The sequence below is a fragment of the Coloeus monedula genome (genome assembly GCF_965178545.1).
Source record: "Coloeus monedula genome assembly, chromosome: 2".
NCBI lineage: Eukaryota > Metazoa > Chordata > Aves > Passeriformes > Corvidae > Coloeus > Coloeus monedula.
In genome coordinates, this window is record NC_138782.1 from 5689757 (window position 1) to 5713377 (window position 23621).

General features: G+C 45.9%; 2 protein-coding genes across 2 annotated transcripts in view; both read left to right on the plus strand.

Moving 5' to 3' along the window:
- The window catches only part of PLCB4 (phospholipase C beta 4), a 186659-nt gene extending 176481 nt beyond the window's left edge, over window positions 1-10178 (plus strand). Inside the window, exons 35-39 of the mRNA XM_082276996.1 lie at window positions 1569-1670; window positions 2798-2855; window positions 3280-3366; window positions 5676-5712; window positions 8442-10178. Of these exons, the coding sequence (XP_082133122.1) occupies window positions 1569-1670; window positions 2798-2855; window positions 3280-3366; window positions 5676-5712; window positions 8442-8530 (373 nt within the window). The 3' untranslated portion in view covers window positions 8531-10178. The remainder of the gene's footprint in view (window positions 1-1568; window positions 1671-2797; window positions 2856-3279; window positions 3367-5675; window positions 5713-8441) is intronic.
- Window positions 10179-14375: 4197 nt separating this feature from the next.
- LAMP5 (lysosomal associated membrane protein family member 5) lies at window positions 14376-23285 on the plus strand (the record flags this gene model as incomplete). The annotated part of the gene is made up of 6 exons (XM_082302461.1): window positions 14376-14415; window positions 14684-14856; window positions 15058-15189; window positions 15269-15374; window positions 16800-16988; window positions 23107-23285. The coding sequence occupies 6 exons, from the start codon at window positions 14376-14378 to the stop codon at window positions 23283-23285; spliced, it is 819 nt and encodes a 272-aa protein (XP_082158587.1).
- Window positions 23286-23621: the final 336 nt, after the last annotated feature.

Genomic DNA, 23621 nt, shown 5'->3' on the forward strand with positions numbered 1-23621 from the left:
AAGCAGAAGGCAGCAGATACTGCTAAAAACCTGAAGCTTATTGAGCTCCAGGGGTGCTGAGCCCCCTGCCTCCCCAGCCTGAGTTACCTTGACTGATCTGGATGTGGTGATCCTGCAGCAGTTCAGAAATTGGGGACATGAGGCTGTTGTTCACAAGCATTATGTACTCCAGATAAAATAACCTGAGAGAGAGAAAAATTGTGTAGTGCGTTTTTTTAACAGAAGAAGAGATTTCTATTTATTCAAACAATACTGGTGTCAGAAAATAACATGTTAATGCACTTTGATGTCATCTAAATATATATATATAAATTCCAAGGATAGACTTACATGCTTAAAGTATCCCTTCAAAATACATGTTTGTATAAATTTCAGAGGTGCAGTCACTATGACCCAGTGGGGAATCAGCAGCTAAATCTTGCAGTGCCACAGTTTCAGAATCCTTTTTTTCTTATTTTCTTTACCATCCTGGCTTATCCACTTCTTCCAGTTACCTCTGGCTCCAGGAATCACCACTGCTTGTGGGAGGGAGAGTGTTTTTCCTGGAGACAACGTGATTTGTTGGCCCTTTCAGCCACCTCCGTGGCCAGTGCCTCATTTCTAAATCAGTGATGCACAGTAGTCCTCTAATCCTCTTAACTTCTTTAACTCTAAAATTGTATCTGATGCAAACAGGCTAAGTCAGTTTGAACACCTACACTAACTTTTTTCATATCCTTCAGCACAGTAATCAAAATTAATTATTTCAGCACTCCTTTTAAGACAGTGTGCTTGAAAATCACTTCAATTTCAGTATAGAACATAAAAGCTTTTATTTGGAGAAAGAACTGTTGGAATGAAATGTGCTCTCAACACATCCTTTTTTTAGAACCCAGACTAATTTTTGCTGTGATACCACTGCTTTTAACTCTGTGTTCAGGAAATGCTTCACCTTATGAACTCTTGGAGGCAAAAAACAAAAAAGGCATCACACTTCCGTAATAAAAAAATTTTAAAAGCTCTCTCATTTCACAGAAAAGGCTAAAAGGTTCACTGAGCCAGAAGGAGAAATGAAACACCAGCCTGATCATGGCCTAAATCACTCTTTTCAGGCCCAAAGGGCTCTCCTCAGGCCCGAAGTAGAAGTTTTAAAAGGAAGTCTGTCAGCTCATAGCACAACTAGCAAATATTATTACTGTTGGTACTGCTGATACGTTCTGAGTGCAGGATTTGTAAATTTTTTAGGCAGTTCTAAAAGATAAATTGCATTTTCTCAGTATGTGACAGTAGCTGATATTAGGACAACGCGTATAATAGGGAGAAAAGAGAGTGTTTTATACCCTTTTACTATATTCAAAGTGTAAAAATACTTTAAATGGGTCTTTCAGATTATATTCCCTGGAATAAATGGAGATTTCTGGATGCCTGCTCAAGCTGTGTAAATTCCCCCCAAAGGAAGGGAATTTTCATGTTGTTTGTTTTTTCCTCTTCCTTAACTCTTCAAGGAAAAAGTAACCACAGTGTAGAGGAACCCAACCTCCACAACTGTTGTATCTTAAGCATTAATGACTTTGTTTGGTTTTGCCCAGGGAAAGCAAGGAGATGCGTGCCAACCAGGCTAAAATATCGATGGAGAACAGCAAAGCCATAAGCCAGGACAAATCTATCAAAAACAAAGCTGAAAGAGAGAGGTGAGTATCATTTCCTGATAAGGGAAGTAATGAGTTAATTCTATTAAAACCATGCTTTTATGTATGGAAACAAGGTCTAATGACTGTGCTGGATATATTTTTAGATGACAATTTTAGGAAAAAATGGTGATTTTCTCATATTTATCCTTTTAATAACTCTGAGCCCCAGAACATCTTTGACTAACTAGAGTAGGTCTAATCACACTATTACATTTAAATTATTGTACTTCAAGAGCATTATACTTTCCTGCTTTTCCAGTGAAATGAGGGCCTGACTGAGAAGGGAGTAAAAGCAGAATGTACACGATGATGTCTCATAAGCCTTTGGGGTTTCCCCTTCACTTTGGCCTTGCCGTCTGGCTCATTCTTTCCCTTTTTACATCCCTTCCTTGGCACTGGGCTATTTTGATCCCAAAGCCTGAACCTGTTCCGGCTGAACCAAGTCCCTTGAGTGCTGCACACTCCCAGCTCATCAGGAGGATGAGTTGTCAGAGCCCTTGGTAACTGTTTGCTTTGTTGTGTCAGACCTCACTAATGACTCCAAGATAAATCTGTTCCCAGATCCGAAAGCAGTTCTGGTTTGCAGGCTGATTCAACTTTTTGAACTATTTTTGTTCTCTTTCATGGCAGAAATCTTAAGAAGAGACGCTTCAGTTATTTGATGTAGCTATTAATTGTATATTTATATTTTTGCTTAAATAGCAGCTTTAAGGAGCTTGCAGTATTGATACGTGTAACTTTGCTTGTGATCATCAGATTATTTTTTTCCATTACCACTCCTAAGACACACAGCACTTTTTATATTCCAAAACTGACAGCAGAGTGCAGCAAGGGATGCACAAATTAATGAAACAAAATTTTTTGACGTTTTGACCACCACTCTTGAGTAAGGAAAAAGCAAACTTCATTCACAACAGTCAAGTCTTCAGTCATACTGCTAATTTACTTGGAAATCTCTAAGTGTAAAGTTGTGTAGCCAGGGGAATGTACAATTTGCCATTAGTCCCACCTGGTACAGATAATCAGAAGACAAAAGACACCTTGAGAGTTTGTGATTCTCTCTATTGTAGCTTTTGGGTTTCTTTTTTTCCAATGAGTCTTCATGGAGAACGTTTGCGTTTTTTCAGGCGAGTCAGAGAACTGAACAGCAGCAACACAAAAAAGTTCCTGGAAGAGAGAAAAAGGGTAACTATAACTTTGACAAGTCACTGAGCACTGTTTCTGCATATTCTTTTTCATTCCTCTGTGGTGAGAATCCAGCTCTAGTAGATTTTTGTCTTTGCTTTGTTCTACATACTTGTAGCATAAAAGATGTGACATCTGTACAAGATGAAGCTATTTTGAATTAACAGAATTACTGTTCATTCCTGTGTGTTTGCCAAGTCTGTGTGTTATGTGCAATATGTATATATCAATTAATAAAGAATTAGTATTAAGCTTTTCTTAAGATTGGGTGGTATACTAGGTGTCCTCTGATGTTTCATGCCATCTAAATGGGGCAAGACACCATATATGTGTATATCTTCCAAGCAGGTTTTTATTTTATTTGTTAATAATGTGTTATATTCTCTTCTCCACCCCCCCCCCCCTTATTTTCTCTCAATTACAGCTGGCAATGAAGCAGTCAAAGGAAATGGATCAGTTGAAAAAAGTTCAACTTGAGCACTTAGAAGTCTTGGAGAAGCAGAATGAGCAGGTATCTTGTTTTAAAGGCTTAAGAGAAAAGCAAGCTAGAGAAAACAGTAACCAGAGTCAGACTGAATAGAATCCTTCTGAATGTAAGTCTGTACCAAAATGGGGACTTTTCATGATCACTGCCTACTTTGGTAGTCAAAATGAAGAGATGAGGTGGCTTAAATGATGATACAGCACCAGATTTGTTTCAGCTGAGCCTGTGGGAGCTGAACTGCTCAGCCAGAGTGCCCTTTCAGCTGTTTAGCCACACTGATACTCGTTAGCTGGATATGACAGTCATTAAGGACCCAGCATATCCATTTTACTTACTCCCCAAAAGTAACTCAAGCAAATCAGTTTTCTTCATTTTGGAACTGACATGTTTAGTACTGATTGAAAAATTGGAGGTGAAATGTACCCAGAGCATCCCTGAACTCTGAGAGACACTGAGTTTGGACTGAATTCTAAAGATGTACAGTAGCATGGGGAGTTTTATCTGTACTAGTACACCCTTTCCTAATTAAAATATCTTATTATTTTCTGCTGGTTTATAAGCCCTTTTTTTTTTCTTTTTAATTGAAAAACTACTTGGCAAGGAAAGGAAAATTATAATCTTATTTCTGGTGGAAGCAACACTCTGTTCTGAGCAGATCGCTTGCTGAAAGGTTGAGCCAGAAGAGCTGGAATAATTGCATAGACTTGCAGTACTGCACTTAAAAATGTGAACTGCAAGGGGAATATAATATACCCAGCAGTTCAGTGGGGTGAGAGAGAAGGGGAGCATTTAATAGCCACTACTTTCTGTTTAATACCCATTACTGTCACAGGTTATATACTCACTTCTCTGTTTGTTAAATGTTCACAACTTGAACTCTCTGGAAGACACCATAATACAAATTAAAGCCATCTTGCAAAGGGGTAGGAGCCCCTGGTCAGCCTCGTTCCCCTTTGGTTGGTTTGTGTTCCCCTGCACAGGCAAGGACCCTCGGGTCCCGTGATTGAGCAGTTCTTCGGCAGAGCCCCGGCCATGCGGCTGGAGAATAAACATCTCTGAAACATCTATCAAGAATCTGTCCATATGTATTTGTTTTCCACGGGCCTCGTTGTCTGATACACGTGTTGCAGTTTCCCCCCTGTAACAGGTAGGGAAGGGAAGAGTACAGGCAAATCAAGTATTTCCACTGTCAGAAGAGAGTCCTACAGGCCCAAAGCTGCAGCCTGGGTAACTCCCAGGGGATGACAGCTCTGTAAGATCTCAGGTGGCTGCTACCACCGAGCCCCAGCCACCACGGCTCTGCTGATCACTACACCTCCTCCTGGACAACAACCACAAGTCCCGCTCTGATCCCTGACAGAGTTGCTGTAGATGCCATCTCCAACATCCAGCATGAATGAATCACTCAGTCAGTCTGCTCCTGAGCAGTATCTAAAGGCAGGGAGGCAGGATCTGGGGGAGGCAGGACCTGGGGGAGGAAATTAGGTTATGGCAGATCTGTAGCATCACTGTGATAGCTGACAGAAAATGATGGGCTTGATCTAGAGCTATGGTGTTATTAGTTCTTTCTTTCCATTGGCTTCAGAGAGCTTTGGATCCATTTTTTAAAAACATGCAGAGAGGAGAGAATGATTCTGGTTGTGCTTTTGACCATAATGTGATAACCACGTTCTGTATAAGGGAGCTGGGATAAGTGTGAGTCACTGAAGGGTCACCTCTTTGAGCAATTAGATGATTCCTCACTTGGGCTTACAGCTCTGCAGCTGAGGGATGGCAACAGCCTGCGTGAGTTTGCTCATTTGTCATTTGAGTCAGCTTAAATCATCAGATATTAAATGGAATAAGCTTCTCCATGTGCTGGTTATCACTTTCTGTGTGGGCATGTGGTGGCCTCTGCCACAGGGGTTGTCCTTAACAGCTTTTTAACTCACTCTAATTTGATCCATCAGAGCATGTATTTCCATGTGTGCTGTTCGGACCATTTCCTTGTAGCCCCAAAAGTGCACCATTGCAACCCCCAGCTGGCTGTGGTTTCATTGGTATATACATTGATGTATCAAAGTTGCATCCAGGTGGTATTTGTTTAATGAGAATTTCAAAAAGCTTTTTTTTCCTGATCGAACAAGGCAAGAAAATTTTCATACAAATATACAATGGAGAAAAGTAGAATTATGTGTGGAAACAGCCTTCAGTACAAACTGTTATGAATTTAAATTTGTTTTGTTTTATGTATGTTTTCCTTGCATTAATTTTTCAATCTCACTTCAGTTTTCATTCATTTAATTTGCTTCTTGTTGTATTACTCGATTTTGACATTTTTATTTTTGTACAAACAGCTTTTGAAATCCTGTCATGCAGTGTCTCAAACACAAGGTAGGATGGACGTATAATAAGCAAATTATTATTTCAGTGTGCTTTCCTTCTAAATTAAATCATTATCATTGGAGCCCTCCTTGTAAATGCAACCATTGGGAAGTGCCATTGACATAGTGAGCACAGTGTTAATCTTGTTTGCACACAGATATTTGAGCCTGACACAATATTAACAGTATTTTGTGCTTTAGCATCTGAAATTCAGATGAATATGAACAGCAATGTGCAGAGGAAATATTTAGAGATTAACTTGTACATTAGCTGCTGTTACTGGAAGATCTGGTTAGGGTTCCAAACTGTCTGTGAGAGTGTCTATTGATCTAAAAAAAGTAGTTTAGTGTTAACACACATGATTAACTGCTAATGCTGATAGTCAGACAAAGGGTATCCACATATTTTAGTATGGTAATAAAATAAGTAATTCCACTCTGAGAATAGCGAAATACAGAATAGATGGCTGGAAATAGCTACCTAGTGTCTGTGGAAGAGCACCTTAAAATTCACTTCAAATTGCAACACGTTACAAGCTCTGGCAATTACACTTTATGATGTGTCTGTGCTGCTGTAGCTTCCTAAATAATCGTTACTCCACGGAATCTGTATTAACCCCTTTCTTGCCAAGGGAAAGAGCTGCACTGGGCTGGAACATCCCCTTGTAGAGCACTGCCTGATCCGAATTACTCTCTTGAATTGGTAACATCTTGCACCACTGACAGCACCCACTGTAACAACATTTATTTATTGACACTAATAATGAAAAAACCTCTCATTAGGCTAGGGAAATTTTTTTTTTTTCTTCTTTTACTGTATGTGTTTCCTAGCCTGTCTGAGATCTCAGGAGAGCATCCTGAAAGCAGAGTCCCTTGGCTGCCCCTGACTCCATGGATCCACTGTAGGTTCCAGAGGCTTGTCCTGTTGCGCTGGTGCGTTCATGCCAGAATGCACTGTCTGAGCCAGCCTCAGAACGGCACAAGCGAGATCCTGCTCCTCTGCTAGGTGCTAATGTGGTCTTTGAGGCCAGGTTCTCTGAAAGAATTCTGTACACAATACACTGGGACACAGAATATTTATAGGACTCTGTGCCTGTAGTCAAGTCACAAGCCTGAAACGTGAAATGTGTGAGTCACTAAGGAACAACCACAGGGTTTTGTTTTATTTGGATGTTTCATTTCACACACAGGCAAAATCCAGCCGTTTCAGAAGAGGTTGTCCATATTGATTTATTTATTATGTTTCCATATTTTCATGTTAAAATTATTTCTTCATTACTTTCAAGCTTTTAAGTCATTTAAATGGAGAACATTGATTAATTTTTAATCATATTTATGATGGTTGCTTTGCTGTTATCATAATTACTTTTTTTCCCCAAAAGATGATGAGGATGATTAAGCAAGCGCAGGGCTAGATTTTTCAAGAAGGCAGGTATGTCACATCTGCATAAATCCACATTTATCTTGCAAAAGGAATAGAGGTGCACCCTCATTTACTTTTGACCTACATCTGCCCATTTTCACTGATGCAAATGTGTTTGCACATCCAGAATAGGTGACTCCATAAGTAGCAGCTTGTATAGCAAAGTTCCCTGTCTAAGCAACTCTTACAACTTCTGGGGGAACATAGTTAATATAAATCAAGTCCCCGAAGCATTATTCCCTACATGATGGATATACAGCAGTTACACCAAAGAAAATAGCAGCTTGGATTGTCTCTTCCTGAAACTTGTCCTAATGCTCCTGAGTTTGTATAGATGGTTAGATTGCCCTCTGGGTCAATTTATTCAGGGTCCTTGGGGAACGATTTAAATAACTTCCCAGATTGAGAGCCCTTGGGGAAAATGGAGATGCTGACTCTCAGTTGCTTTAAACTGCAGAGTTTCACACCAAAACACGGTAACAGGAGAAGAGAGTGTGGCTGTGTGTGCATCAGAGAGGAAGGGAATTTAAAAAGTGCCCTCCCCTCTGAGAGGGGATTCCCAGGCCAGTCACCATTAACACGCAGAGCTTTAACTCTGCCTGCAGAGCCCGAGGCAGGCAGAGTTTATAGTGAGGTCTGGCATGTATTCATTGCTGAATTTTGCATAATGCATTTGGATACAGTTTCAGGTGCATTCGTAGTGTGTGATCCCATGGAGCATATAGCAGTATTCTAATCCTGAGGTGAAACACACTCGCTCTGTAATCATAAGGATCTCCAGATCAGACAAAAATTATTTTTTAAAAAGATACTGTTTTTTAAAAATACTGCTTAAAAAAACCTGCCTACTTCAAGGAAGATGTTATACTGGTGGACTTTAGTCATTCCTTGTCTTTATGAAAGAAGTAAATCCAGATTATAGATGAATTCCAGGCATTAACACATTGCAGTATTCTCACAACAGCAGTAACAATACATTCCCAGATATTTCCTATCTGGAGAAAGGCATCTGCCTAGTTTCTTCCCCAAAACTGGGGCTTCTGCATTTTACCACACATTTCTTTAGAAAGTCAACCCATGGCTCCCAGAATAGAATAAAAACACATTTCCTAAGAATTTGTAGATACAAAGATTACATCTGATTTTGAAAAAAGAGTGACATGGGGTGGGGGGGACAAGGAGTGTCCAAATAATGTTGTTACCTATCTCTTCAGTGTGTTTTGCCCGTGTTTCACTCAGACGCTCTCATGTGAAACGTGCGTCATTGGGAACAAAAGATCTAATGCAACGCTTCATGCGGTTATTTTGGATTGCAGGCAAAGGAGATGCAGCAGATGGTGAAGCTGGAAGCAGAGATGGATCGCAGGCCAGCAACAGTGGTTTAAAGCCTCAACAAGCAAATTGAAGCTGGAGAGCACAGCATCCTTAAAATGAGAGCAAAATTCAAAATAACATTGCTGAGGTTGAAGAGTGGGATTTTGTTTTGATTTGGTTTTGGCAGGGGTTTGTTTTGGATTTTTTTATTCTTAATATCAAGTGTAGCTACGGACCACCAAGTCTTAAGGTTTGCATTGTTTCTTTTTTAACACTGGGCACTGAATTTCCTTTGTTGGATTTCCATAAGAATTTCCTTTGTTCAGAAAAACCCTGACCCAAAGATGAAGAGTTTTTTAAACCCCCTCCTGTTTTCCTTTCTGTATCTCACCAGGCACATTGCCTGTGTCGAACCACACAATCAGAGCCTTGAAACACAGGAGATACCTTTAATATCATCTCAGATGGCAACAAAGCTGTAGTTCAAGTCATGTAATTTCCCGTTTGTGTTCTCATGTGTGATCTGCTGTGCAGAAACCCCACGCTGCCAGACACCGCCACGCCACGCCTCGTCAGATGCTTGGCACCTGATGTCCCTGAGCCCACTGAACTGGACCTTATGCCAAGTAATAATTAGGATAGTAAGGAGTTGAGTTTGGGTGATTTTTAAACTGTATTTCAAGTGGGGTTTTTTTCAGGCAGCAGACAGCAGGCAGTTTAAAGGTAACTGCGTATATTCAAAAGTACAATGTGTGCAAAGTCATCGACTAAATTCGTCAGCTGCAGCAGTAACTTGACAGGGTATTTCTGCAGCCTAATGATGTCCTTCACAAGTGCCATATCAACTCTATCATGTCTGAGAGGAGCCAGTATCCTGTAGAAGTTACTGCAGTGGATAACCTGAGGGAAATACAGTGTATTCGTGCCAAAACTGATCAGTGCTCTAAGGAATTACGTGTTAGGCACTTTAAGAAAAGTTTACATCCTACATTGCTTGTATAGAAATTGCATTTTGATCCTGTTGCTGCAGATCCCGGATACTACAGTTCATTGTAACTTAAAAGATTGTTTAAATGGCTTTTGGCAAAAAGTTTGTAACTGTGAAAATGTAAAAAGTATTTATACACTTGGGAAACACAACATTGTAGAAAATCACATACATGTTGCCACGTGATAAAATTAGTAAACAGAAATGCTAAGAGTATGTTTGCATGTGATACAAATGCTACTAAGGCTGTAATGCCTATTATATGACCACAGTCATGCTACTAGCTGGTAAATACTGAGTAAATGTATGGCACAGAATATTGTTTGATTAATTACAAAGACTTTTAGCATTACAAGGTCTCTATATATATGTGTGTATATTAATTACGTGGGCATTCTTGATACTTGTAGTAAAAGAGAAGTACATAACTAATTTAATTTTACACAGAAGTATTTATGCAGATTTTCAGAATTTCATATCAGGAATAACCTTTTTATGTCCATTAGATATAAAACCAATTTGCTAATGTGTTAATTTGCATGTTTCCAGAGCTTGCTGTAGTTATATTGCAAACAATGCATGTAAGCATTCGGCTTGAAATTTGTCCATGCTGCCAATTCAAAGATGACTGCATGGAAAACTGGTAGTTTAGAACAAATCAGATTCCTGATTTCAATGTACTAAGCACCAATTACTTTGTTGTATATGCTTGTACAAACAAATTCTACATATTCCTATAAACAAAATAAATGAAGAGAGATAATTATGTTATTGTCAGTCCTGAGATGAAACTTTCAACTTCTCTAATAAAAACCTTAAAAATTCAAATCCTTTAGTTCTGACTGCAGTGAATTGCAGGGTGGCGTTATTAATTGCAAATTTTTAGCAAGTTGTATTTCCTGTAAAAATGCGCATAGTGTAAATATATTTCTATCACAGTTTATTTAGTCAAAGGAGTCTTTTTTTTTTTTTTTTTTAATTTTATGTAAGTGATAGAAGCACAATGCAGCACAAAAGAACTGCCCCAGTGGAGTGTAGTAGCACAACCCGGAAAAGCAGCAACCTGAGTGCAGTTTAGCAGCAATGAGACAGAGGTCAGTGAATCTTTAGGTGTTTAAAGCAGGGTTCAAACTTGTGGTGCATATTCAGAATTCCCATTCTGATGCCACAGCCTATGGAGGCATCTCCTGGTCCTTGATGATCCATAATGTTTTAAAAGACAAGTTGTGTACTGAGAGCAACTCCCCCTGCTCTCTAAACCTGGCTCAAGTGCTGGATGGAGCTGGGAGCAAAAGTGTTAAAGTGTTTCCAGAGCATGCTGCACAGGACTTTTATTATGATTTTTCCTTTAATTAAAAATGTCCTCTAAAACACAGCTGGTGGAGACAGTGCTGTGAGCTGGAATTTCATACTGTTGCCTACTGCAGTGGCTTCTAGCCTGCAAGGAGAAGCAAATGACAGACCAGGTATGGAGGGAACTGGATGGTGAAGCATCTTAGGCTCACTTAGAGCCTGGCTGGAAAACCCTGCACTACCTGTTAAAGAAACCACTGGGAATGCAGGGCTTGGGTTCAGCCCACGGCCCTCTCCGAGGGAGATGAAACTTGCCTATTTAATTCCTTGGTGAGCATTCCAGCCCTCAGGGGAAAACACAGGTTTTGTAAGGCTAGAAAATACTGTCCAGAGCCTCTGTCTGAGTCTGTGCTCCCTGCTCGTCCATCAATTCAGAGAGAAAAATGGGCTTCTGTGAAATGGCCAAGTAGGAAATGTCAGCTCCCAGGCTCAGCTCCCCACATGGATATGTATTTCATCCGCTGACAATTTAGCATAAAATGCAGGCAGTAATTTGAAATTAAGTGATGAATTTTATCAGTTAAGTGTTTTGAAATACTGTTTAAGTAGTATTTGATTCAAAAATTATTTGAAGTTTGGCCGCTAATGTAATGAGGTGAGAATTTCCATTGAGATGAAATAGGCTAATCAATTTGAACATTGATACTGAGTTAAAGCAGTTTAAAATGTCATTGCCTGCCAGGGTGATGGATTCCACTTCAGTGAAATTTCATTGAGGGAAGTGGCAGATTCTTCCCCTCTGAACCTCGTCAGATAAATTCAACTTAGCTGTGATGGGGAGGGTCATGACACCCTGGCCTCAACAGGCAGCCTGCTGTTCTTTCACTTCCAGTAATTTGGGGGTTGGTCATTAACTTGACTGTTTCCAGGTGGGGCCATATTTAACCCCTGTACCACCTGAGTGCAGTTAAGCTGCATCTCCAGAGACCCAAAATACCCTTCAGGGGCTGATTTCCTTGCAGACTTCAGGTGCTGTCGCCCAGGGGCTGCCTGTGACGCCAGCTGCAAGAGGCAAACACAATCAGCTGGAAAGCCCCGTTCCTGCTGGATGTGCCAGCAGTGGTCCTGGCTGTCACCGTGCTGTGTGCTCCTTCGAGGAGGCTGGTAAGAGTTGTTATGTCTGGTCATTGGGGGTAGCAAGGGGGATTCAGCCTTCAGAGATACCCAGGCAGTCTCCGGAGCTGGGGGTAAGGGCAGATGGCAGGGCTGCTTCCAGGTGGTCTGGACTGGGACCATAAACTGTCCCTGGTGACAGCATTTCAGGGTGGCTGATGCTGCACTGGCTCCCTCAGGTGAGACCTTTCTGCTCTGTCAGTGTTTTGGGGGTTGTTCCGTGCTAGAAAATCTTAGGCCTTTCCCTTTTTGTACCACAGAGAGCAGGATGAATGCGGCTCTGCAGGCTGGAAGTGGCAATTGTCGCTGGAGCTGAAGGCTTTGTTGTACTGTGCAGCTGGGGGAGCACAGTTCTGTGCCGTGGAGCTGTGGGTCAGCCTTTCCCCTGTCTTCAGTGCAGCTGCTCTCTCTGAGCTGCTCCCTAGACCCTCTTGCACAGGCTGGATGCATGGGCAGCTGCTCAGGATCGTGTATTTCAGGGCTTGGAATCCACCTAGAAGCCTCAAAAAGCCAAAAGCCTCAAAATTTCCAATTAAATAGTGGACTAGAGGGGGGAATAAAGGGTAGTTAAACACTGAGCTCATCAGTGTAGGACCTGAGGAAGCCAGGCACAAAAATCACCACAGAAATACAGCCTGTTACAGTCAAAGTTATATTTTATAGAAGATTGTTGTTTTTTCCTTTGTATAGTTCCCTGAAATGATTATCCATATGTTAATCCTGTATCACAACCGACACAATCTGACTCTATTGGGGGGTGTGCAGGAATGGCTTTTTATCATGAAACAGGAGAGAGAGGAAATGGTCAGAATATATTTAATAGTTACAGAAAGTAGGAAAGGAATTTCAACATTATAGTTACAAAAATCAGTATGTTCCTTCAGTATCAGCTTTTATTATTTAAAAAAGCCATTTCCCAGCAAGAAAGCCCCTCTCTGCACTTGTGTGCCCTGGCAGAGAAAGGGCAGCTGCCTACAATCAAAACTCACCTTGCAATATCTTGTTTTGCAAAACCCTTTGCAAAAGGGTTTCCTCTAGATGCCTTTTCCTGAACTAGAAATGTGAACTGGTAGTGAATCCGCGTAATGCCATCACGGATCGCTGCTGTCCCTTTGGCTTTTTACCAAAAAAACATCCTCAGTGTAGAGCTCCTCATCCCCGCTGCACCTGGGACTGGTGTCGCTGTAAATCGTAAATATTTGGATGTGCTCTTGGTCCCGGGGCGAGAGTGGCAGCGCGTTAAAGCTCCAAGAAAAGGTCCCGATGAGAGATGGGAAGAAAAATTTCAACGTCGCACCAGCCGGAGCGAGGGAGCAGCGCGGGAGTCGGCCGCGCTCCCACCTCGCAGCCGGCGCTCCGGGCTGGGAGCGCCCGCTCCTCCCGCAGCCCCGCTGCCGCCAGCCTGCCGCCCCTGCCCCGGCCTGCGAGCGAGGGAGGCGCTGGGCTGACGGAGACTTGAGGGCCCCCAGGCAGGGCAGGGGGCGGGCAGCCCTCCCTGCCCAGGGAAGGGGTGCGCTCTGCTCTCTCCCCGCCTCGCAGCCCACTCTCCGCTCAGCGCCGGGCCTCGCTCTCCCGCATCCTTGACCCGGCTAGGAACAAACCTTCGAGTGCCCTGGCTCAGCTGGCGCCTGTCCCACCTCCGAAGCGCACCCCAGGTGCGACCTCCTGCCTGTCTCCCCTCAAAAACGCCCCGCACAGGCACGGCCGGTGTTGTTTCTGTTTTAATGCACCCGGCTGGGCCTGTTGGGTTTTATGTTACGGTGCGTGTTGTGGTTTGTCACGACGTCTTAGAGCTCAGGTGTGTCGATGGCCGCTCACAGAAGCAGGCGGGTTTGCTTCTGACCTTGCCACACAAAAATAGCTGCACGTTTCTTCCTGAATTAACACGCGGAGCAGCTGTTCGCCTTCACCGAAATTAGTGACGCTCAGTGAGCAGCCGGCGCTGGAATAGATATCCCCTCCTCCACCGCCCGGCCTCTCCGGCAGCGATGGACGGCGCGACCCCGGCGCGAGGGGATCCCGGCCCCGCTCCCAGCGCCGACCCTGCCGGGGGAGCGGGAGCGCTCGGCGTGAGACCCGCTGGGCTCCAGCGCCACGACGGGCGGCCCGAGGTCCCCGCAGGGGATCCCCGGCAGCCCCTCCGCGGGTGCGGCGGGGCGCCGGAGGGGGGGAATCCCTCCTTCCCGCCTCCCCGCCTCCCCGCCCGGCTGCGCGTACGCCCGCCCCGTCCCTCGGCGTGGGCGCTCCATCAGCTCCGCCGGCATCTCCCCTCCTCCTCGCACACCCACACACTTTCCCCGTCCCTCCTCCCCGCCACTCCGCAGCAGTGTGCTTTTGCAGCCTGTGCGGCTCCTGAGAAACGAGGTGTGCGGCTTTTTTTTCATCCTTTTTATTTTTAATTTTTTTTTTTCTCTTCTCCGGAGCGGACCTTTCGGAGGAACAGCTGCAGCAGCCGCGGCCACGCCGTGACCGAGCAGGGAGGATGGCTGGGGGGCGCCTCCCAGGGCTGCTTTTCATCTTGCGTGAGTACCTGGGGTAGCGAGTCGCGACACGGCTCCGAGGTAGCCACTGGCGCTGACACAAACTCGGCACTGTCACGGCACCGGTCCCGCATCACCGCCACTGGCTGCCTCATCTCCTTCACCTGCTCTGTCGCGACAGGGAAGCCCCGTCGCGATAGAGTCGCTTACTCCAGCGGGCTCGGGGGTGGCGGGGGGTGTTAGGGTGGGCGGCACAGGCTCGGGGCGCCGGGCCCGGGGCTGCCGGCTCTTAGTCCCGCTGTGCCCGCAGACGCCGCGGCTCGCCTGGCCGCCGAGCAAGAAGTTGAAAACCTCTCCGGGCTCTCACCTAACCCCGAGAAGGACATCTTCGTGGTGCGGGAAAACCGGACGACGTGTCTTATGGCCGAATTCGCCGCCAAGTTCATCGTCCCCTATGACGTGTGGGCCAGCAATTATGTGGATGTGAGTGGGGGCCGAGGGCGGCCCGGGGTGTCGGGGGCTCCGGCAGGACGGGGGATGGCAGGGGGCACACACACGCATCCGCAGGTACTTTTGGAAAGTCCTTTATCCCCTCCGAGGATTTTCACCCGGCTCAGTGGGGGACCCGGGGACGCCCAGGGGGACCCGGGGGTCGCCTCACTGAGCTCCGCTCCTTGCTTGCAGCTGATCACGGAACAAGCCGATATCCCGCTGCCGCGGGGTGCCGAGATGAAGGGCAAGTGCGGCACGAACGAGTCGGAGCTGGAGCTCTCGTGGCTGGACCAAGCGTACACCCTCAAACTATCCTTCCTGAAGGTATGGGCTCCCTGCACGCCGGGAGCTGGAGCGGGGACGCGGCGGCTTCGCGGGGTCCTGACTAGCTCTGTCTCGGCAGGAGGGGCACAACACGTCCCGGGGGCCGGAGGCGTCCTGGAGGCTCAGCCGGATCCAGTTCACCTACGACACCTCCGAGCGCACCTACTTCAAGGATGCCGTCAGTCGTAAGCGCCCGAAGTCGGGATTTAAGGCAGATCCCGGAGGGCGAGCGAGCGTGATGCTGGGCTGGGAGGGGAGCACCCCCGGGCTACTTGCTAAATTCAGCTTAGGGGAAAAAGGAAACCACAAACACACCCGACAAAGCCCGGACCAGCTGCTGGCTTTAAACCGCGTATTATTTTTTTTTTTCTTCATTGTTTTTTTCCTTGGTTTTAATCACCGCGGTTGCCGTGGGAGGGAGAGCCCAGCTCTGCCCGTTTGCTGTGCTGCCCGGGCTGTCGTGTGGGACCCAGGGCCTGAGGGGGTGGGGCAGGGAGAGACACCTGGGCTGGAAAAGCTTGTTTCTTTTCCTGTGGGAGATTGGTTTTAAGGTTAATCCTGGTGGTAGTTGAATAGGTGGGAAAGCAGCAGTTTCCCAAGATAACTGAGATTGACATCAGTATCATACCCCTATACGCCTCCACAACCAGCAGCCTCCTCTTTTCTCTCTGGGTTTCCATTCTTTTGGCTTTCATTTTGTTTTTATTTCATTTCTGCTCAGAAATGTGTTGCCTTGAATTGAAAAATGAAATACTGTCGTTTGCAAATCATTCTCCCTCAGGATTTTCCAACTTTAGCGAATAGGGTGTTTAGGGTTGTTGCCATAAGACACACTGGTTTTGGGGCTGTTTTTTCCACTAGTGTTTCCACTGTTTGAGTCCCCAAAACACAGTGGTGGTCGTGCCTCATCAGCCCCTGCCAATGCGAGGTACTGATTGCCTTTTTGTGCTGCTGGAGGGGAACAAAGGGCTGCAGAAGAGCGGGAGGTGGAAGATATTCCTCATTCCACCTGGCTCAGCCGCATTTGGCCTTTGCTTGTAAAACAAGCTTGGTGTGATGGGAAAATATTTTCTCATAATTTATACTTGGGTGAAATGGTCATGTTATATTTTCAGGAAAGGTTTTATGGCCTGTCTTGCTTTGTGGTGTGGTCCCCGATGGCACTGCTCCTTCCCACCTGGACTGAGAGCCCAAGTGCATCCGCAGAAATGGTTGTTTCCCAAATGTAGGGAGTATCAGCACAGTCCCAGGCTGAACCCTGAGTCTGTACGAATGGGAACCATTTCTCCGACATTGTGGACTCCAGGTGCTGTGACAGGAGCAGAGCTGGTGGCAGCAGAGCCAGCTCTGCCCTTTGTGTCGCAGGACCGTGTGCTGCAGCCATGTGTTCCTGCTTGCAGGAGGCAATCCCGGTGTGGGACCTGCCCTGGCTGTGTGGGATGTCACACCAAAAGCAGGGTCCCACCCCGGGAGGACGCTCCAGGAGCAGCTGGGCTGCTGCCGCATTGCACCCCAGCCGCGTCACCCACGCGTTCGGTTCATTGCCTCTGTTCATGGAGGCCCCTCAGTGCCTGGGGCCAGGGCCTGACCTGTCTGTGTCCCCTGGCCAGCCGGGAAGCACACGGCCAGCTCGCACCGGCTCTCAGCCCTGGTGACCCCCGCCGGGCGGTCCTACGAGTGCCAGGCGCAGCAGATCATCTCCCTCGTCTCCAGCGACCACCAGAAGTCTGTGCAGCTCCTGCTGTCGGAAGTGCGGCTCCAGCCCTTTGACATCCCTGCGGATTTTGTCTTCAGTGAAGGTAAGGAGCAGGAAAGGCATGTCCTGCATTCCTGAGGTGCTGATGCTGCTGCAGCCTTTGGGGATGTTGCAATGTACTGAAGGAATTTGGGTCCCACCTTTTTCAGAGCAACCTTCCCCTCATTCCAGCCTGTTACCAGTGCTCCCTGCAGTCCCTCCAGCCCATTCCTTGCCTCTGTGGTCCCCAAAAAGGTTTTTCAAATTCAGCCCAGCTACCAAAACACGGGCTATCTCATTGTATGTATGTTGGCTTCTGTAAGGACTTGTAGAGTCAGATTGCCAGCAAGCCCCAATGCAGCATCCCTGGGGAGTCCTGTAAGGCTGAGGTGTCTCCTCTGCAGCACAAAAATGCTTCAGCACAGCCCCAGGGTCTTCTTAGGGCTGCTGCACACTGAAAGAAAGCTTGGGGCTGCAGTGGCAAAAGACACTGGGGGTGCATGTTCCTGGCTTCAGTTTGATTAATGCTCGTTGTGAGGGTGAAGGAAGCGTAACAGGGACTTCAGTGAGGCTACTCGAGCACCAAAAACATGGGATGCCGTTCCTTTTCTGGAATTCTCCAACATCCATGGATAAAAGAAAACCTGAGGTAAAACATGCTGTTTGTGTCAAAGGGTTGCACTGGAGTCAGCAGCTATGCTGCTGTGGGACAGGATTCCTGCAGTTTTAGCTTCCTTCGTCCTGGGGAACCCACGGTGCTCCTTGTCCCTGGCTCCCGCTTGGCTTTCCCATCAGGTTGAATGAGGCAGTGTAAACATGCTCATCTGGATTAGGTGAGACCAGTCCCATCTCACAGTGCTGCCATAGCACTACAATTAGTCAAGCCCTTTGTTGTAACCAGGTGCAAATAAAGTGTATAATAGCCAACTCTTTTAATAATGAGTTAGAAAATGGTGGTATTGAAGCTAGCATTAAAAATGTGAAGCTTTATTATTTTGCATGTGGGAAATATTTTGGAACACAAAAAAAGCCAGCAGTGACTGCAGAGCTGAGTGGTTGCACTCACAACTCGCATCCTCTGACTGATGTAGTAAATTCATGCTGTTGCATGTGCTGGTTCTGGAAGAGCTCTGCGTGGTTGAATTACTCATGGCAAGGCCAGTGTAACACTGAGTAGGTTTTCTCTGTGGGCAGAGGTTTTTTGTATCAAAGTAGTACCACATTTTTTCGTAGATTTACAGGGAGAAAAAAGTAGATCCTAATAGTTTGCTGTAATTTTTTGTGTTGGCGTATGTTTACCCTCTCCTTTCTCCTGTGGATCCAGGATTCCTGCACTCAGGGTTTGGGTGGGCAGAGCTTAGAGGCTGAGAACAGCATGTTTAAAATATGCAAGTCTGTGTCTCTGTGATACCAAACTTGTGAAGTCTGAGAGCTCCCAGTTAAAACAACCAAACTCAGAGCTCATTGTCAAAGGAATCTACCTGCTGTTTTCATGATATGCTCATTTCTGTCAGGCAGTAAATTTGTTTCTATTTTGTTTTCTTTTTGTTGCTGTAGTTGGGTGGGTTTTTTTCTCTAGGACACAAAGAGTTGATGTTGGTTTAGCAGTTTTTAAACACATGGAGGGAATTCCTCCTCCAGAGGACAGCATGGCTTCTCTCTTTGTTAAGCTCAATGGGGTTTTTTGTTGTTGTTGCTCTAATTATTCAATTACACTCCTTTTTGTTGAATTCCACTGGAAGTTAAGCAGCAGAGAGCACCTGGAGAGGGTGGTCAGAAATCCTGGGAGGTGATTTATCAATGGAGCTCTATCCAGGGCTCTGCCGCTCTCCCAGCGGCATGTCCCCACCAGCCGAGCTCGTCCTTGGCACACACATGGCAAAACGGGATCCTTTGTGGGGTCTGAGAATCACTGCCAATCTTAAATTATAGTAATTAGCCTTCTCCTTTTTGGTTCATTAATTTCCCATTAGGTAAAATTCCTATTAATTATGAACAAGCTGCAGAACATTTTAAAATATTTTAGAGTAGAGAAAGAGACCTGCTAGAGCAGAAGAATCGCTGAGACGCAGGAGGATCGAGGCCCTTTTTCCACAAAGAAATGGGGAAAAGGTTTTTTCATTAGTCCTGACACTGTCCTGGCAGGGATAGGTTAAAAAGCTTGTAGGGAGTGATTGGATTGGTTTTGGGTTTTTTGAATGCTTAAACTCATGTGCTAGAGTATTTTATTTTTTTTTAAGACACTCCTTTCAACCTTCACAAACCCATATATATATATTTGCAATTTTATTTTTCAATACAGAAGCAACAGAAAATCTTTTCATTCAGGGATCACCAATTTTTTTTTAATAGGGAAATTATGTGTATATTTTTCAGCTTAGAAGATGAGTAAAATGAGAGCTGGTTCAAGAGGGTGTGAGATGATTTAAGCTGACAAAAGAACTGCAGAGAAACTGTCAGCTCTTTTGATTTTATAGGTAAATATCTGAATATAAAGCAATATGATGAAAAATACAAATACAAAGGGATACAGTTGAGAATTAGGGACTCTGGGGTGGCTCAGAGTGAATTAAGACCTCCCAGCTGAGGGCCACATTTTCTCAAGATTCCTTTGAACCAAACTATGCGGCCACTTTTAAAAAAGCACCTGATGTTTCTTTTCTTAATTTTTTTGGTAAGCTATTTACTTATAAACACCAATCTCAAAATCTCAAAAATCTTGTCATGTCAGACACAGCTGGGCTGTTTTTCCACCCCTTTGGACAGTCGCTGTGCTGATGCTCAGGCTCGTGCTCGTGCCGGCGGGAGGACACTGTGCCTTTTGCTGGGTTTTTTGCCGTGTTTGCTCTGCAGAAGGATTCTGGAAGAGGAAAATGGGCTCTTAGGTGGTTTCACAGCCTGGTACTGGAATTGGACGAGCACTCACCATAGAAACCGTGGCAGTACATGAGTCTGGGAGGAGGCACAGCACAAAGGAGCAGTAAGGAATGTACCTAAACACCTCCTGTGTATCTGTCTGCAGTTGGGGTTCCATGGGGCAGGGACTGGGGGTGACACCGCCCTGGCAAAGGGGTGACCCCACCGTGTTCGGGATGCAGCAAAACTCCCGGCATCACCTGAACTTTCCCCTTTTTACCAGGGACCTTTTTGCTTCCCTGGACTAAGGGTAAATCCTAGCAATTTGGGAAATTCTGAGATCCCTGTGACCTGGAGTGAAATACTGGGGAAAATTTGAGAGAGAGGGCTGTTTTCCTGCAGGGTCATTAATTTTGAAATCGTAGCAGTTCCCAATGCTTTCATTTGTCAAGCATCAGCCTGCCCATACTTGATGGGGTTCAATGTCCAAATTAGTCTGCCATGGACATTATGCAAACCCTTCTCCCCTCCTACTCCCCCTTTGCCTTTTCCTGTGCTGATGGACAGGAATGATACCAGCTGCCTGCCTGCCTCCCTGCAGTGTTGTGGACCTCAGTGCCTTTGCTTTGAATTCTTGGGGTAAAAAGTGCTGTATAAATGTTAAAATACATTGTTATCCATGTGAAAATATTTTTGTCATAAAACTATGTGGTTTAATATTAATGTTCATGTTAAAATAGAAAATTCATCCTCCTAGCAGTCAGCACCCAGAGAGCCTCACTTCTGCTGCAGATGTGTTTGTGCTGAGCCCTTCCCAGTGCTTTTGTGCTGGGTCCTCCCAACCCCATTCCCATTCCCCCTACATTCTCCAAAGAACCCAGGCTTTGGTGTCTCCTCCAAAAGGAGAAAATTGATGTTTCTAGCAAGGAGAAAGTGTGGGTAGAGCAGAGGCAGCTGCTCTGCCTGCGGAGGTGCAGCAGGTCCAGCTGGGTTTGGGGTTGTGCTGCTGGAGACTGACAGATTTGTTTGGCTTTTTTTTTTCCTGTTGGCTTTATTTATTTTTTAATTTTATTTTAATCCTCTTTTAAAAAGTGTCAGGAAAAAGAACTCTCTTCTTTGGCTGCTTGCAAGAATTGACACCTTTTTGAGTCATGACACAGACACTTAAACACAGCCGTGGCTTTCTGTGGACCCCGGAGCTCCAGCCACATCCTCTGGTGTGTTTTGTGCCCTGCAGCTGGTTTGCTTTGGCAAAAGCTGGTGCAATTCAAATGTTCTAAGTGGGGCTTCAGAGCTGGGTCTGTTCTCTGCACTGGTGCTTTTAGCTTTGCCTTCTCTGCTGGCTGCAGCCCCCCACGTCCAGCCCGTTCTCCTGCAAACACTGGATCGTTCCTGTTTAGGGAAAGGTGCACGGGCAAACCTGGTGTGTTTGAGCACAGGGGAATCCTCTCAGTTGGGTTTCTAGCAGTTTCTTTCCATCTTCTGTAGGGTTTAAGCTAAGCCACTTCCAAAGCAAAAATCTGTGTCCAGCCACTGTGATCTGCTCATTGGCACCTCAGCACACTGTCTGTGGCCATGTGGGAGGGTGCACAGGAGCTCCTGGAACATAGATCCTTCCCATGGGCAGGGTGCTGCTTTGTACCAGTGGGGAGTGGGGTCAGAGCAGCCCTGGCCCCACAGCACTGTCCTGTGCGTGGCTTCTCCTGCAGTCAGCTCAGCCTGGGCTGTGTCCCTATGAGCTGCTCAGGCCTTCATATCCTTAACTGGGAACAATTCCACATAGCACTAGAAACCCAATTTTGGGAGCTAAATAATAATCAGGATTTTTTCCCCCCATTCTCCTTACTACAAACAAACAAAACCCCTGCATTGCAGCAATTGCTGAATCGCCTGTACCACAGTCCTGGTGATTAATCACTCCTCTGGTGAAACAGTGAGCAACTGGAACTGAAAAGGACATTCTTTTGTGTTAGACTACATTTACTTTTGCTTTTTTTTTTTTGTTTCACCTCATTTACAGCTTGAAATGTTTCCTTATGGCATCGCTGTGAGCCTGGTGCTGGGAGGAGGCTGTACTCCAGGACGCAGTGAAGCTCCTGGAGGTGCCGGCACCACTGGAGAAGGGTCCCTGCTGTCACCTCCTGCCTGGGCCTGGGGGTCTCTGGGTTTTTCCTGCTCTTTGCCACATGCTGTTAGATTTGTGGAGCATTTGCTCTTCGTGATTATTGCAGATCTCTGCAATCAGCTGCCCAGGGAACCCATCTGGACAGTCTTTACCAAGGGGGGGAATTCATGGTGCCCTTTGTATTCACTCACCTAATACACAGCCTTTCTATTTTCCCTGGGGTTTTTTTCCTTAAACTTGTCATTGTTTTCAGCACATTTCTAGTGCAATGAAGAACATGAGCCAGAGAATTGTTCATGTAACCTTTTATTTTTTCTCCAGAACAGGCATTTTTCTTCTTTTTAGCCTGGCAGCCCCATCTCAGCAGCATGGGCTCTGCCTGTCCATCAGCATGGAGAAGCAACAATCCTGTGGAGAAAAAAGTACATCATGATCCTGTCACTCAGGCCTGCAGTAGACTCTGGGAAGTGTAAGACAGCTGAGCCAGGATTACCAGTGTAACACATTTCATTACCTTAGTGGTCTTTCCAAGCTCAATAGGAAAGTGTTTTCCCATTGTATCACTATTTTCCAGCAGTTTATTAGGCTAAGGCAGACTCATCAGCCAGAGAAAAAAACCACTGGCACAGCTCATGTTGCTTCTGCTCCTCCTTTGCTGTACTTGATGGACCATGTGGGGTGCTGGGTGACCCTGTGCTTTGCCAGGGCTGTGTTTGTGGGGAGCTCACAGAGAGGGGGGAGCGATGCTGTTGGACCTCTGCCAAATTGCAGATAGAGGGGAAATCTCTGAATGATGTGCTGGGTGACTCTGGTGCAGAATTAAAGACTTGCTGATGCTGAGGCCTCTACAGACTCTATAACTGAATCAACAAAGCAGCCCTTCAGTCAGCCAGGAAACCCAGGCTTTGGCCGCCCCATTCCCAACAAGGCCATTGATGTGTGGCAGAGAGGGCTGAGCTTATGGGCATGAAAGTGTTTTTCCAGTGCGTGGGCTGGTTTGATGGATGTTGCCTCTCCCTGCATCCCTGCGTTGTGACTGATTCCACTTGCTCCAAAGCAATTGATTTTCTCCCCAGGGCTCTGCTGGCGGCTGCTGCCGCTCCGTCCTGCATGGAGCCGTGTCTGGGGAGCCACCGCGGCAGCAGCTCAGGCTGGCAGCGTCTCAGTCACGTCCCTCTTTCCCCTCTTTCTTTCTCTGCAGAACACAAGTGCCCGGTGGACCAGAGGGAGCAGCTGGAAGAAACCCTGCCCTTGATCCTGGGACTGATCCTGGGGCTGGTTATCGTGGTCACCCTCGGCATTTACCACGTACACCACAAGCTGACAGCCAGCCAGGTGCAGATCCCTCGGGACAGATCTCAGTACAAACACATGGGATAGGGAGCAGGACCAAGCAACCCGAGTGTTTATCAGGTAGAAAAAGCACTTTTTTCTGTGGGCGAGGAAAGGTTCTGGAGGGGCAAGAGATGGTATTCACAGCACCTAATCCTGAGTATTTCATGGAGACACTCAAGCTGAGGCTTGGCTTTAACAGACTCTGTAAGGAGACTTGGTGTCTGTAGGTGGTTTGAATACCTTCTTAAGCAGCTGGGCTGATCATCTGGAAACAGAAATGCTTCACATGTCAGAGTTTCACACTGGGAACAGAATTAGCTTTCTTATTTATTTTTTCCCTTTTTCCCGTCTCAAGAGATTCTTACCTCCCCCTGCATCACC